We start from the raw sequence: 15,466 nt of genomic DNA, 5'->3' as shown, positions 1-15,466 counted from the left end.
CAAATTTTAAAAATTTTGAAGCATACAGAGTCTATCATCTTTGGCAGAAAAAGAACTTCTGAAAATACAGCTAGTCTAAACCACTAAATCAAAGATGTGTGTGTGTGTGTGTGTGTGTGTGTGTGTGTGTAAATAAATTAGAATTCTAGAATACACTGTGGCTAGAACAGCCAGCCCAGAAAACACCGAGAAACTGGATGGTTCCGTTGTCTGAGTTATACTGTGTACCACTTCAGCCTGCCAGTTGCTCTGATTTCTATTTCCCATCAGAATTATAAATTTGGGTGTGTCAAAACAGAACCTTTAACTACTATGAATATCTGTCCAAACAGAAAGGTAATTTTCTCTACCATTGGTAATTCTCATAGTGACCCTGACATAAAACCTAGGAAAAACAGAAAAAGCAAACAGAAGCTAGCACCAGCTGTGTGCCTGGTGGGCACCAAGCACTCTGGTGTGGTCACTTGATAGACCTTACCTTATTATGTAATTAGTACACGAATGCTCATAATGGTATCAGCTTTACATCCTAGAAATGTTTGACTATGGTTAGGAAGAGTTCAGTCATACGTTCATAAGAATTCAACTGGATTTTCAGAAGAGACTCAGGCAGGAAAGCTGCTGGCTCATCAGCAATGCATTTATGATTCATCTCTTTAGGGAAAATTACTTCATTCACTCCACTAATATTAACAGAATGTCTACTATGCAAAGTGCACCATCTCAGCATTGCAGAGTCAAAGATAATTAAGATATAATACTGTCTTAAAGAAGCATACCGTTCACACGTAGTGTATATAGAACCATGCCTACATGATTTACACTAGAAAATTTTTCTTGTAAGTGACCTTTGTTGAATTTGTCTCCAAAATCTGGAGGACTCTGTACTGTACTAATTACAAACACACAGTGTGTATTCACTATATCCAGGGTCCCTCAATGCAACATACGCAACAAATCTCAAGTAGAGGCTGTCAGAGGGCTGGAAAGGACAATGAAGAGAAGCATGCCTACCTTATACCATATGCCAGGAAGGAAATAATTAAAAAGCCATACTTACTTTATATCAAATTTAAGTTTAAAAATCTAAAAACAATATCCTCTCATTAGTGAATTTATTTAATAAGATTAAAATTTGTAAAAGTTCTTAAAGCATAAACAAATCTTATATTTAAGTTTGCTGCTCACTGAAGCTGAAAGTTCTATGAAGAAAAATTCTTCAGTCATCACAATAGACAGATTTGTGAAATTTTGATGTATAAAGTGTGCTAACTGTACAAGTCCAATATTGGAACACAAAGGAATTCTTTTTATTTTTCAAATCCCTTTATCTTCTAACAAATTAATCCATTTAAAAATTAAATCTAGAGTGCTATCCCTGAAAATAATTTTGTCACATATACATGTGTTTATTAATGTTGAAAACTTAAAGAGCTACCTTTTAATAAGGGAATGTCTCCCCCCCTTTTTTTTAGCAATACCTACTCTAGGGACACAGGCTGAATTTAAATTTTAAAGGTGTGCGCTATCAACTTTCTCCATATGATACACGAAAGGGCAGGAAACAGCTCCAAAGCACTTGCCCATTTCAACTTGGCCACTATTCTCCTTGCTATTCTTCAATCAAGGTCATTCACACAAAGCAATAAAATTCACTTCCTCAAACCATAATTTTCTGTCCATCACATCATCTTTTTAAACCTAAAATAGCTTTCAAATGCTACTTAAAGTAAAAGGAAAGGTGGAAAGGTCTTCATCAGCAAAGAATTTTCCCACCAATTCGCTGCTCTGAAATAACCTCACATCTCTGTTCACTTCCCCTTCTCCCCTTCTCGTAAACAAATTTTAAAAAGACCAATTTTCTTATGATATTTTTAAAAAGACCAATTTTCTTATGATACAGCTTCCTAGGCATGATTTGCCTGCTCTCTTTTTAAAGCCTTTACATACTTTTCAAAGCCTCACGGGAACCTGTTCTCATATTCTTTCCACTAAATCATGCTTTTCTTCTTCAAAACACTGCTTAGGATTTCAAGGGAAAGGCATTCAATTTTCTTTTAAAAACATTTAAAAGTACTCACTTGCACACTACTGCTGTTAATTATAGATCCTATTCATTAATACATGAATCCTTACTTAAAACTACTTTATTGGCCCAGTTTGAAAGACCACAAATACTTTAAAAATCATCCCTTTTATTCTCATACATTTATCAAATATTTACTGAGTGCCTTTTATGTAAAAGATAATGCAAGAGCACATCAGGAATAACAAAGATTAATGAAACATGGCTCCTGCCCACAGGGAGCACAGAGTTGAGCACAGCCATTCTCAAACGTTCTGTGGCATAAATCCCTAAAAAGTATGGATGTAAACAGCTTGATTTAGTCATTGCACAACGTATACATATTTCAAAACATCATGTTGTACATCATAAATATATGCAAATTTTACTTGTCAATTAAAAAAATAAATCTTAGAAAAACTTAATAAATCTAAATTTGTTTTTGAAAAGAAAAAAGTGTAGACGACCCCCAAGGAACTTCTGTTTATGTGAGTTTTAACTATTGCTATCTACCATATTAGCAATTAACAGTAAGAAATTTTTAAAGAATGTTGAGTGAAGAAAACCAAAAAGGCTTAGTATTATTATAAAAATAGTTTTGATCTCACAGATCCCTTGAAAAGGTCTCAGGGACCCCTCTACACAGCAGTTCCCAGACCATAATTTGAGAGTTACTGGTCTAGTAGGATAAGACAAGTATATACCTCATTTTAATGCAACAAAAATACTTTCAATATACCTCCATTTAACTCACTTCGTATTAACAAAGGCTCTTAATTCCTTGCTATTAAACACAGTGACAGATGCCCACGGCTCACTATACACTAGTGGGTAGTAGGTCAATCTCTAGTACTCCCACATACTTCTGCTCAAACTATGCTAGAACTTGTTTATGTTAGTTTTAGTAATTATGCAATTTGATTATATATTACATAAGCCCATTAAATTATGAGTATGTGGGGGGTATTTTTATGAAAACTATGTTGAATGCCTTTGTAAGGCTTCATATAAAAATGAATTGTTAAAAAATACTGTCAAATTAGATATGAGGAGACTGGAAGAGAAGCATCAAAGTCTAGAAAGAGTCTACATTTGTATTGTTTCACAGTATCTAAGTTCTTGCTCCTTTTTGAAGAAACCAAAATGAAAATCTAAACTAAATTATGGGCTTAATTTTCAAAAAAAGAGAAAGCAATGGTCAATCAGCATCCTATACTCAAAGTAAAGGTCTTGTCCTATATGCACATCAGCAGCTAGATGAACATTATAGGTTTTAACATAAAATGTTTAAGGCAGGTAGGAATGCACATTGGTATCATTTTTTATGATTTCCCGTCTTTTAATTTAACTGACCATCTCCTGGTCTTTCTATATGGGCTGTGGGATTCTCTTGGACAAAGTAGAATGCGTTAAGGGTTATAAAACAGAGACATACACAGAGTATTAGGATTAAACACAGACACACAGATTATGTCTAGCTGGGGGTCAAAAAGTGTTTTGATAAAGAAAGCAATGTTTGTGCTGGACCTTGAAAAATGGGTAGAATTTAGACTGGGAAGTGAAGTGAGAAGGAAGGGCAGTGAAGGTGGTGGGAATGGCCTTAGCAATGGCTTTTGGTGTGTGCACATGCTTATTTTCTCTCTTGTACTTGGAATTTTCAGCTAAAGGACTTATGTTACTTGAATGACGTGGTCATGCCAGCACTCTAAAGAGAAGCCACACAAACTCACCTTATTGAAGGCCTTGGAATGATCCAGTTTTTACCTTTGGCTTGACCATTTTGTTCAATTCTTCTTTGGATTCTGAGAAATATTGTGGCATCCTTCCTAAATTCTCCCTCCCCAGCTTTTTGGGTAGATTGATTTGTTAATTGGTTTCTGCTATTTGCGCCCAAAAGAACCTTTGATGATATTTTATTTGTGTATATTCTGCTAACTAGTTTAAGAAAAAACTTGAGAGAAAATTTTAAAGGATAAATACACAAAGCACATCCTATTAAAAGAATTGAAGTCTTCTAGTTACGATTCTGTCACTAAATAGCAGTGTTACTCTGGAAAAGTCACTTCACATCCCTGAGCCTCGTAATCTACATAATGAAGTTACTGGACTCTCTGAGATCTCTTCTAGGTCTCTTTCACTAAATAGAAACACTGGATTTCCTCTCCAACTGGGGATGTTTTATTATTTCATTAGTGTTTATTTTCTTTGCTCTAATACTTTCTAAAGGATCTAGATATAATTAAATTTTCTTTGAGTAGAAATAAGAGAGAAATTTTTCTTGGAACAACAACCACAAAATGTTAATAAGCTGCCCAAGACTTGAAAATATTCAAACTTGTGTTCTAAGCTGGCCATTCCTACTCTATATCTGAAGTTGAGATACACTCTATGCTGAAGACTTGAAGAGAAATGACCAACTGGCACTTTTTACAAGTTAATGGCATTCTTAGTTTGAACAAGTTAAAGTAAGCAGGAAGGGTGTTTATTAGCATTGGCATGTAAGTAATGCGTTCAAGTATGTTAGGAAGTTTTAGGCATCAGGAAGTTATAGGCATTCATTTCCTCAGAACCATTCTGGATCCAGTTGAATTTGGAGGTCTTTAAGAGTACTGCCAACTTCAGTTAAAATATAAACCAGTGGGCTACTAACCATGATTTTGGAGTGATCCAAGACTTTTGAAGTTACTCTCCTGACTCTTAATTATATTACATCTGTCTCTACACTCTCTGGAAAAGGACAGAAGAAATCTTCACAGAGAAAGTACATTTAAAAGGTAAACCATTTTTAATATTCCTAGTGTTTTACTTTATTTGCATTTAAAATATTTTCCTAGCAGCTGTTTGCCTGTGGTTCTCAGGTAAAGCCTATTAATAAAAGAGACTGGCATCTTAACAAACTAGTTAGGCAAACTTTCTATCCCTATATTATTAAAAAGTTAATCTTTATTCAAATTTGTGAATTGATGTTCTGATCCCTTTTAATTTTCAGGAATTTTAGGAATAAAAGATTATGCTCAGATTTCAGTAACCTATAGAGTTAGTATTTTATTATTTACCTTAAAGGTAATGAATGAGCAGTCACATAAATATTCCCAAAAGTTATCTGTTTGTATGTTTTCTCATAATAATATTCAAATTAAAAATATGCCTAATGTGCTGGGAATCCCAATTTTAAATCAAATACTGAAACCATAATTTGAGGACTAGATAGAATCTTGCAACCATCTCAACTTCCTCACCCAGAATAAAGCACTCCAACTTCTCCCCATGGACTTAGGGAAAGAGGTAGGTTTGCAGGCACATTGCTGTACAATAGATGTTTTAACACTGACCAAAGAGTATTTGTGAATGACAGGACTGGTTGCCCAGGAGTAGAATGGAAAACGGTTAGCTAAAGTACAAAATGGAGGCTTTAAATGGGCAAAGGAGTTTGGATTGTCCTATCAGGCTATAAAAGCTTTAACAGACTTTTGATCAAAGAAATAATGAATGAGTGTTTAAGAAAAATTGTACTACACATTTTAATGTTTACAAAGCAAAGTTCACAAGTTATTATCCCACTTATACTTCAGACTATAGTCTTTTTGCTTGCTTACATCACATATATAATTAAATCAATACAAAAACCACTTACCCCTTAATATTTTGAAATTAAAAAAAAAATTTAAAAAAACCTCTTAAATACAGATGTGGACATGATTAAACAGACATGATCCCTACTTCCAAAGTTGCTTTCAAGAATAAAAGGCTGAATAAAACCCAGAAATAAAACTCAGCTTTCTAAAAAACAGAAAGTAATGTTGTCTTATAATAATAAAAGAAAAGGGGCAGGAAAATCATAGTACTATAATAATTTGTTTTAGTTAGGTTTTCATTAAAGACTGCTATCCAGCTTTGGCTGCTGCACTTGAAATTAGACAAAATTTAAAAACAAGAGCAAAAATGATTAAATGGATAGAAAACAAATCTTTCTGGAAAGATTAAGTCTCCTAAAGCACAGACTTATATTGTAGTGCTATATTTTAGTCAAATAGTGCCAAATACTGTGGTAGATGTGAGGAGGAGTATAAGAAAGAAAAATACAGACCACTGTGCTTAGGAAGACTATGATATAGTTGAGGGACTATTCATGAAATAATTATAGACATCCAATGCCATATGTTTTTAAATCAGTTCAATGTAATTCAAGTTCTATGAATTTCATCCTCAATAATTTTTGTTCTTTTTACCATGTTTAATTAGTAATAGTAATACACTAGAGTTTAGTGCTTTATGATTTTCTTTTCTTTTTTTTTTTTTTGAGACAGAGTCTCACTCTGTTGCCCAGACTAGAGTGCCATGGCATCAGCCTAGCTCACAGCAACCTCAAACTCCTGGGCTCAAGCGATCCTCCTGTCTCAGCCTCCCAGATAGCTGGGACTACAGGCATGTGCCACCATGCCCAGCTAATTTTTTCTATATATTTTTAGTTGTCCAGCTAATTTCTTTCTATTTTTTAGTAGAGACGAGGTCTTGCTCTTGCTCAGGCTGGTTTCGAACTCCTTAGCTCAAACGATCCGCCCGCCTCAGCCACCCAGAGTGCTAGGATTATAGGCCTGAGCCACTGCGCCTGGACCATTTTCAAGATACTTTGATATCTTTTAAATGATCCTCACAACTACAGGGTAGAAATTACGCTCCCATCATTAAGAACTCCCTTGAGATAAGTCCCCTTTCCTGAGCTCATCGATTTCCTTACTAAGGTGATTCTTCAACTCTGGTTGATCATAAGACTCACCTAGGGAGCTTCTTACAAAATACTGGGCCCATCCCAGAGATTCTGCTTTAACTGCATTGTGTGGGGGAAGTAGGGGTATTTTTATAAAATCCCTAAATAATTTTAATGTGAAGCAGCCATCTTTCTTTCCCTCTTTCTCTCTCCCCACCTACAACTCTTTGCCCCTCCTTTCTCCGTTAATTTTACTTTCTTGTGATATGGAGGGAATAGCTCACAGAGCTGCTTAAATATTTCATTGATTCAAAGATGCCAATTGTAATATTTGCCATTATTTCATGTACTACTAAGACAAAATACTGCCATTAAACTTTCACAGGCCAATGATTTTAAGATATACCCCAATTTCAGAAATGTTAAATATGAAAAAATGTGCAATATGATAGAGTTCCTCCATCCCTAATTTATAATTGCTCTACTCTGTAAGAAACCACATTTGCTCCCACGGCTCATCCAGTCCTCCTGTTCAGGCCCTCCTCTCTCTCTTCCACACCATCTCATCACTGAAGACATAAGAAGATGTACAGTGAAGGAAAACAGAAGGAACAGTGGTAGGGGGCAGCATTTGGGAGCAGAGACCTTCTTTGATTACTGACTTCATAACAATAGTATCTTTACAAGAGTTTTCAAAGTCATGTCCCTCATTTTGAGATTGTAAATAATGGTTATTAGCTGAAGACATCTTCCCAAAGAGACGGTAAAATTGTATTTTGCCAAATAGCACTATAAAAAATGAGTTTTGTAAAATATCATAATTTCAATGCTCATTTGATGGCTTATAAAAGTGCTTTGCTCATCTGGTTACAATAAATTTTCCAGTAAATAATTATGCTTAGGCCACACTTTGGAAAAAAAAAAAAAACTGTTTTAAAAAACTTAGGGTTTGACTTCTCCTCACAAAATGAAACACTCATCTCCCAAAGTACATTTAAAACATGAATTAATAAGATTTGTAAATTGTTGTCAAGATTACCTCTGTAGTGAAAAGCAAAGAAATGTGGAATGGAATTTTACCTGAACCTTTCAGCTAGTCTGTCATTTTTATTTGTGTTCCTTTTGACACACAGTGCTTTATTCTTTTCTACACTCTGCAAATGAGGCTAAAAAATTTGCCAGTGTAGCCAAGTTTCCTGGGCTTCTTTAATGACTCAGTTCAACATTGCAAAACATTTACAGTTACATTCATTGGGCTGGAATGACATGTTTGTATGACCTTTCAGCCAGAGGTTACGTCCTATGAGTCCTAGGAAGATTCAGGCACTCTACATAGTTTGGGAGATGCTGTGGTCAATCAGTTACATAAGGTAGCCTGACACAATACTTCTGCTAGTACGTTACCGGTCCCAGACAACATTTTTAAAGACATATTTTATATTTCAAAATGAAACTAAAGTTTGGACATTCAAGAAGAATTAGATTAACATGGAAAATCCTTGATTCTTAAGATATGTCAATATATTACATGGTTTAATTTATTTTTAACACAAAAAAAGGCTAAAGTAAAATATTCATAGGGAAATACCAAAATGAATGTTTCTCACATTCAATGCTATTAACAGGAGGCTAGGAAGAGGCAAGCCATGTGTTAAAAAAAAAGAAACTCAGCTTGTGAAGGGCATAGGAAAGTCAAAGCACAGATCAATAAACTTGAAAAAATGTGGGGAAGACTAGGGCAGAGGGACAATATCAGGGTTAAGCAAAAGAAAATAGACAGCTTCTTCTCTAGTTTAGTTGCTTTTATTTTCTTTCTAAGGTAATGAGAACTAATCCTTTTAAAAGAAAGGCATAGAAGCATGAAGGTGATTACAACCAAACAGATCTGGTAGAGGTAGAGTACACGGAGACAGAAGCACCATGTTCTCATCAAGGGCAGCTCCTAAGACCATCACTGTTCCTTGAAAAGGGGTGAGCCAGGCACAGTGGCTCACACCTGTAATCCTAGCACTCTGGGAGGCTGAGGCAGGTGGATCGTTTGAGCTCAGGAGATCGAGACCAGCTTGAGCAAGAGTGAGACCCCGTCTCTACTAAAAATAGAAAGAAATTATCTGGACAACTTAAAATATATACAGAAAAAATTAGCCGGGCATGGTGGCTCATGCCTGTAGTCCCAGCTACCCGGGAGGCTGAGGCAGGAGGATCACTTAAGCCCAGGAGTTTGAGGTTGCTGTGAGCTAGGCTGATGCCACGGCACTCTAGCCTGGGCAACAGAGTGAGACTCTGTCTCAAAAAAACAAACAAAAAAAAAGTGACCTGTTGAGTCTAGGGGAATTATCACATCTTGTATCTTTCAACTAGGAGAGATACCTTCCCAATAAGGTTCTACCTCCTTCCATGACATGGGAATATCTCTGGCATATAAATGGAGCAAGTGTATATTATAATGATATCATCATCAATCATAGTTATGACATGGACCTTATTTCCTCTCAGGAGTTGGCAGAAAAGATGGGAATTCCTCCCACTGGCCTAGAATGAGTTCTGCCTAAGGCAGATGGGAGAAGATTAGCATTACCTCCTAGTGAAAGTTTTCACAGAATTGGGTTAGGCATTGGGCTCCACTATAGACTCATACCAAAGACCTGTTTAAATTCTCAAACTTGATTAAAAGGCTCTTTTATATGTGTGATTACAGATGTGTAAGAGAGAGGTAATCTAATTCTAATAAGGGGCTAAAGTACTGAATAGAAAACACGGTCCCAACCTTTCAAAATTTTCTATCTTTCCGCCTGCAAAGGCAGATGAAATCCTCAAATCTACTGGTCAAGTGGACCTAGATAAACTAATCTTTGCTGTGTGGTTTAAGCCCTTCTGCTAAAACCACTGAACTAAATAATAATACCTGTTTGTATCTTCAGTGAGGCAGAGAAGGATAGTCCCATAAACCAGGGATATTTCCCTTTGGTATATGTACTAAAGTACCATTTTTACAGTTTTAGGGCTATGTGGACCTTCCTGACACCACCTAGGACAAGCACCCCCAACCCCTAGTAAGTAATTATAAATTTAGAATACACTAAAAAGAAGACAAGCTGGCTTTCTCCTAAAGGGCATGTGTATAGGCAGCAATGATCCAGGAACCCCTGCAATTTCCATGAATTGCAGTCATCTTGCTTTACTGGAGGTAATGTGGAATAATGGGGATAATGTAGGGACAACTGGATGTCATTTTTCTTTTTTATGACTGCAAGCCAGGGCAAAGAAGACAAAAGAAAAGTCCTATGGATTCATATCAGCTTGTAGTCAGGCACTAAGTCAGGGCTTCAGTTGTAGTACTGTTGCCAGGCCATGGGTGGAAAACAAATTACACATGTCAGGTTGGCAGAAGACAAGAACACCAGAGTGAAGTCTAGAGTGAAAAAAGGAGACCAAGGGTAAGAAGCACATGATGGGGTGGTTCAGAGTCTGTCAAGGCAAACCTGCAGAAACAAGGAGTATTCATCAGGTGAAAACCGGGCAGCAGAACCCAGTGAGTTTGCAAGCGTAAGGTGGCTCTGGAGTGACAACTGAAGAGGTCGGTATCCCACTTCCAGCAGTCCTGCCTCATTCCTATCATCTCGCCACCCTCATGGAAGCCCATCCTCTAGCAGCAACAGTGTCAAGGTTTCTCCAAGAAAGTACCCACAGACAGGCCCAGTGCTACATAGTATCCAACTACATCATTTTATTTAAACAAGAAAATTCCAGCACAGTCTCCATAACTATACTACAGTTACATTGTAATGATTCTGGTGTTCCACAAAGTTCACTGAAAGAGGACTATACCTATAAATGAAACTGTTATGCCTTTGTTGATTTTGTTATTATATGATGCTACTCATGGGCAGTGACTATTTGCAATGGTAACATCAGAATTCTACGAATACATTTCCAAAGTTGTACCCTTGGCCCCCCCCATTATATTCAGTAGTTCTTAAAAAGTCATATCCACAGAAAAGACTTAATTGTAAAAAGACCAAAATCAATACACACATGAGTACTCATCACCAATAGTGTACTGGGGACAATGTTCACATTTCTTGCCACTGGGCCTTTAAATTCTGGAAATGAAAGCTCAGAATACAAAAGTAACCTCTTAAATGTTGCAGGACTAAGAGGAAGCTTTAGTCTAAGTGTTGGCTTTGCCATTAACAAGTTGTAAAAGTCCTAGATAAAACACTAAGAATTCTCTGGAATGCAATTTTACCTTTGGTGAAATGAGAAAGTTGAATTTCATGGTCTCTAAGCAAAAACTCAGCTCTAAAAATATGTCATAGTTTTCTAGTTCAATTTCAACAGACTTTTAATAATCTCAGTGATACAAAATGTTAAATTAAAAATTGCTACAATTAAGGATATAATTTTTTATATCTGAAGAAAATCTAACATTGTTTAGAGAAAATAAAAAGTAGGCATTTTTAGAAAAATCTGTTCCAACCACTTCTATATCAACATACAGTTGAAAATTTAAAAATACCTTTAATGCAAGAGAAATATAAATCAATTTAATATAAAATCTAAAGTCGAACACTAAGAACAATGTAGTTCCTCAGAATAATTTAGCAGATAGGTCAAGTAATAGTATACAGGGGGACAATGTTCACATTTCTTACCACTGGGCCTTTAAATTCTGGAAGTGAAAGCTCAGAACCCTAAAATGCCCTGGAAGGCAAGTTATAAGGGAAAGAAGAAAAAAGAGGGTGGGGGGACATCACACTCACAATGTTCCAGCTCTTAAGTTTTTTTTTTTTTTTTTAAGGTTTAATTAGGCTTTGGCTGTTTCTTTTGTCCTTTGTAAAACAAAAAAGAAACAAAAACTTAGCCATGACACTATTTTATAGTAGGTATTTTGAATCTCCATCCTTTCCCTATCTTTCTAACATGTGCGCATACACACACACACACACACACACACACACACACACACACACACTCCACAGTCCTTTTTTATAGTAGTCTAAGTCTTTGTTCAGCACTAAAGCTGGTTTAGGGTAAAATAAGTTTATGAATTTTCCACAATCTTAACCAAAAAATGTAAACAATTACCACAAAGCCTATTTGATTTTTTTATCTTTAGTGTAAAAGGATGTTAAGAAAATTTTTTCTCCCTTAACAAAGATCCAAATCAGAATTACACGCAAATCCAATTAAATTTAAATGTGGTGTCACAAATAACAGGTTTAAATATTCTTATCTGAGTTTCAAAAATAACTACACCACTGAGAAACGTGTGAGTTTTTCTGGGAAAGAAAATTCTATACACCTAGTTCCTTTCACCTTAGGTTCCTACTTATGATTTACATTTTAAAAAATGATGCTAATATAAATTATTTTCCAAAAGATGACAGTATTATTCAATATTAAGCCTGCCTGATTAAAAAATAACTTAAAAGACATTTAGAAACAGGTAAAAATTTACATTTGACTGGAGAATTAAACATTTGTAACTGTTTAACTGGCAAGAGGAAATTAAATTTATTCTGAATAAGTCTTATTACTTCAAAGAATATATGTGAAAATCCTTTCACAACAAATCCCTTCCCTGATACAGTTAAATGCAAATTTTCTTTTCCGTCTTACTCCAGAAAGCTCCTGCATACATAGCTGATACGCCACCTACTGCAAAACCGAGCTGACAGCGCAGGCGATGCTGCCAGCATTTCCATTCCATCACCAGGCTGGGGCTGAATAAAGGCGTGTTTGTGTGGTAGTGTTTCTTTTTTAAAAATCTCAAAGCCAAGAAGAACAAGCTGAAACAGCATCTTCAAAAAATGGAGCGGAAAATAAACAGAAGAGAAAAAGAAAAGGAGTATGAAGGCAAACACAACAGCCTGGAAGATACTGACCAAGGAAAGAACTGCAAATCCACACTGATGACCCTCAACGTTGGTGGATATTTATACATTACTCAAAAACAAACACTGACCAAGTACCCAGATACTTTCCTTGAAGGTATAGTAAATGGAAAGATCCTCTGCCCGTTTGATGCTGATGGTCATTATTTCATAGACAGGGATGGGCTCCTCTTCAGGCATGTCCTAAACTTCCTACGAAATGGAGAACTTCTATTGCCCGAAGGGTTTCGTGAAAATCAACTTCTTGCACAAGAAGCAGAATTCTTTCAGCTCAAGGGACTGGCAGAGGAAGTGAAATCCAGGTGGGAAAAAGAACAGCTAACACCCAGAGAGACTACTTTCTTGGAAATAACAGATAACCACGATCGCTCACAAGGACTGAGAATCTTCTGTAATGCTCCTGATTTCATATCAAAAATAAAATCTCGCATTGTTCTGGTGTCCAAAAGCAGGCTGGATGGATTTCCGGAGGAGTTTTCAATATCGTCAAATATCATTCAATTTAAATACTTCATAAAGTCTGAAAATGGCACTCGACTTGTTCTAAAAGAAGACAACACCTTTGTCTGTACCTTGGAAACTCTTAAGTTTGAGGCTATAATGATGGCTTTAAAGTGTGGCTTTAGACTGCTGACCAGCCTGGATTGTTCCAAAGGGTCAATTGTTCACAGCGATGCACTTCATTTTATCAAGTAATCACCTGTGTCACAAACAAAGGCAACAAGCATGCAGCCAGCAAGCTTCGGAAAACCACAGCATCAAAGGCATCCCAAATAACGTACCCAGCTAGCTCTGTACTACAGAGCCCTGCTGCTAATCAATTACTGTGAGCTAACGGTATGTAAATTCTATCGCTAAAGATGTCCTTCCTCTGGGGTGTTCCTGCTGATCAGACTCTTCTACCTAAAATGAAATCAGTAATCTTCTATATATTGTAAATAAAGACTGAATGCTTTTGCTATTTGTTTATTTTTCCTTAAGCTGTCTTTCAACCAGAATGTCTTGGGTACTTAACACAAAAAACAAGCATGTACATTATCATTAAGTAAATGCTAATAAAATATTTTAAGGGGCTATAAGATTTAAAATCCTTTCTACTTATGGCAAAAATCTACAAAGAAACTGAACTGGTAAAATTAATTACTGAGAGCAAAATAGATGTGCAGACCTATCTAAAACAGAGTTATAGTGAAATGAGACTGAAAGAAGGTATTAAAGCTATTGATTTGATTTTTCACAGCAGGCACCAGAAGCTAACTCACAGTTTCTGTATTTCATACTAGAATTATAGCTGAATTGATATTTTGCTGAAAATTCCTAGAAAACTGCTTGATGACAATAAAAGAATAAAAACACTGCTAGCTTCTTTGCTTGTATTAATAATCACAATAAAAAGTTATGTGTCACTTTAAAAACAAATAGTACTACTTGATGATTTCCCACAATATTATGTATTTGATGTAGTCGACTCGCAGGCTTCAGTAACCCAGGCTGGTCTTGCAAGCGACAAAACCCAGCAAATTCATTTCTTTGCAAGCTCAGCTCCCACAAAGCATGGATAACTTAGTCTCAATAGAGTACATGGTAGGCTATTAGAATAATAAAGGAGTTCATTTTCAGAATCAGCCTAAATATCTGCTCATTTGTCAAGCTCAAAAATATTAAATGAATATCAGTTAGTCACTCTTATGAAAGAAATGTATTGATTTTTTTCAATACCTATTGTGATGCTAAATCTCAGACTCACTGAGTTGTGCTAATTACTTTATGCTAAACAAGAAATTGTTTTTTTAAAATTAAATTTTACATATGGCTGTTTAATGAAATAATCAACTTAACTTTAAATGTGAGTGTATTTTTTACCCAATCCCAAAAAGAACTACTAAATCATTTCTATGCCATTTATTCTTGGCTTCTAAGAACAAATTGTATCTTAAATTTGCTCCTTTAAAATTAAACCATTCCTGCAGATCATTCAGGGCAGAGGAAAATAAATAAATAAATTAAATCATTAAAACTGGTAACTAAATCTTAATTTTAATAAACTTCAACAAAAGATTTCTATAAATCTTGACTGAGGTTACACAGTTAAATTAGCATATATGCCAAAAGTTTGATTACTCATACAAACTTGAAATAAATATTATTCATTCCCAGAACCATAACTGACTTCCAATTACAACATCTAAAGTAATACAAAAGTTAGCTGTATATACTAAAAGAAAATTTTAAAAATTACACAAAAAAATCCTTTTAAAAAACTCCTCATGAGCTACACAATCTTCTTTTATGTACACTAAGGAAAAAATATTTATACTAAAACATTAAATTACCTCTTACGTACTTTAAAATGGCTTAATCAGGACTTAATGGGACTATGAAAACAGGAAAAAGATAGTAAAATTTATTTTAACAGTCACTATAATTGAACTGTTTATATCCCTCTCCAGCTTACGAGCTGACTTTTTTCCCCTTGGCATTTGGACTTTGGTAATGAAAAAAGTGGTAGTGATTTAATGTCAAAGCAAGATTTTCTCTAATAAGATTTCATTACAGATAATAAAAATAGCCTTGACGTATCTTTTTACATGAGATAGAGCTGAACAAATCTCCTTAAAAGTATTACAAGTAAGGTTTTTATCACATCACAAAAGGAGAATTTAACTGTTACAACAAAGTTATTATTGATAGAAACTACTAAAGAAATCAGATTCATTTTTATGTAGCATCTCTAAAAATCATAACTGGGTACATTTAATTCTTCAAGCTTCTGATAAAACATAATATTCTAAAAAG

At 35.3% G+C, this 15,466-nt stretch overlaps 2 protein-coding genes across 2 annotated transcripts in view; one reads left to right on the top strand and one right to left on the bottom strand.

The window, feature by feature from the left end:
• GTF2F2 (general transcription factor IIF subunit 2) overlaps window positions 1–15,466 on the bottom strand; it is a 135,787-nt gene that overhangs the window by 65,261 nt on the left and 55,060 nt on the right. The window lies entirely within an intron of this gene.
• Window positions 4,798–14,292, top strand: KCTD4 (potassium channel tetramerization domain containing 4). Its single transcript, XM_045567246.1, has 2 exons — window positions 4,798–4,839; window positions 12,401–14,292. The coding sequence occupies exon 2, from the start codon at window positions 12,587–12,589 to the stop codon at window positions 13,364–13,366; it is 780 nt and encodes a 259-aa protein (XP_045423202.1). The 5' UTR covers window positions 4,798–4,839; window positions 12,401–12,586; the 3' UTR covers window positions 13,367–14,292.

Source organism: Lemur catta, chromosome 13, assembly GCF_020740605.2.
Source record: "Lemur catta isolate mLemCat1 chromosome 13, mLemCat1.pri, whole genome shotgun sequence".
Lineage (NCBI taxonomy): Eukaryota > Metazoa > Chordata > Mammalia > Primates > Lemuridae > Lemur > Lemur catta.
Note: the sequence above shows the minus strand (reverse complement) of the source record. Positions and strands in the feature narration are given on the sequence as shown.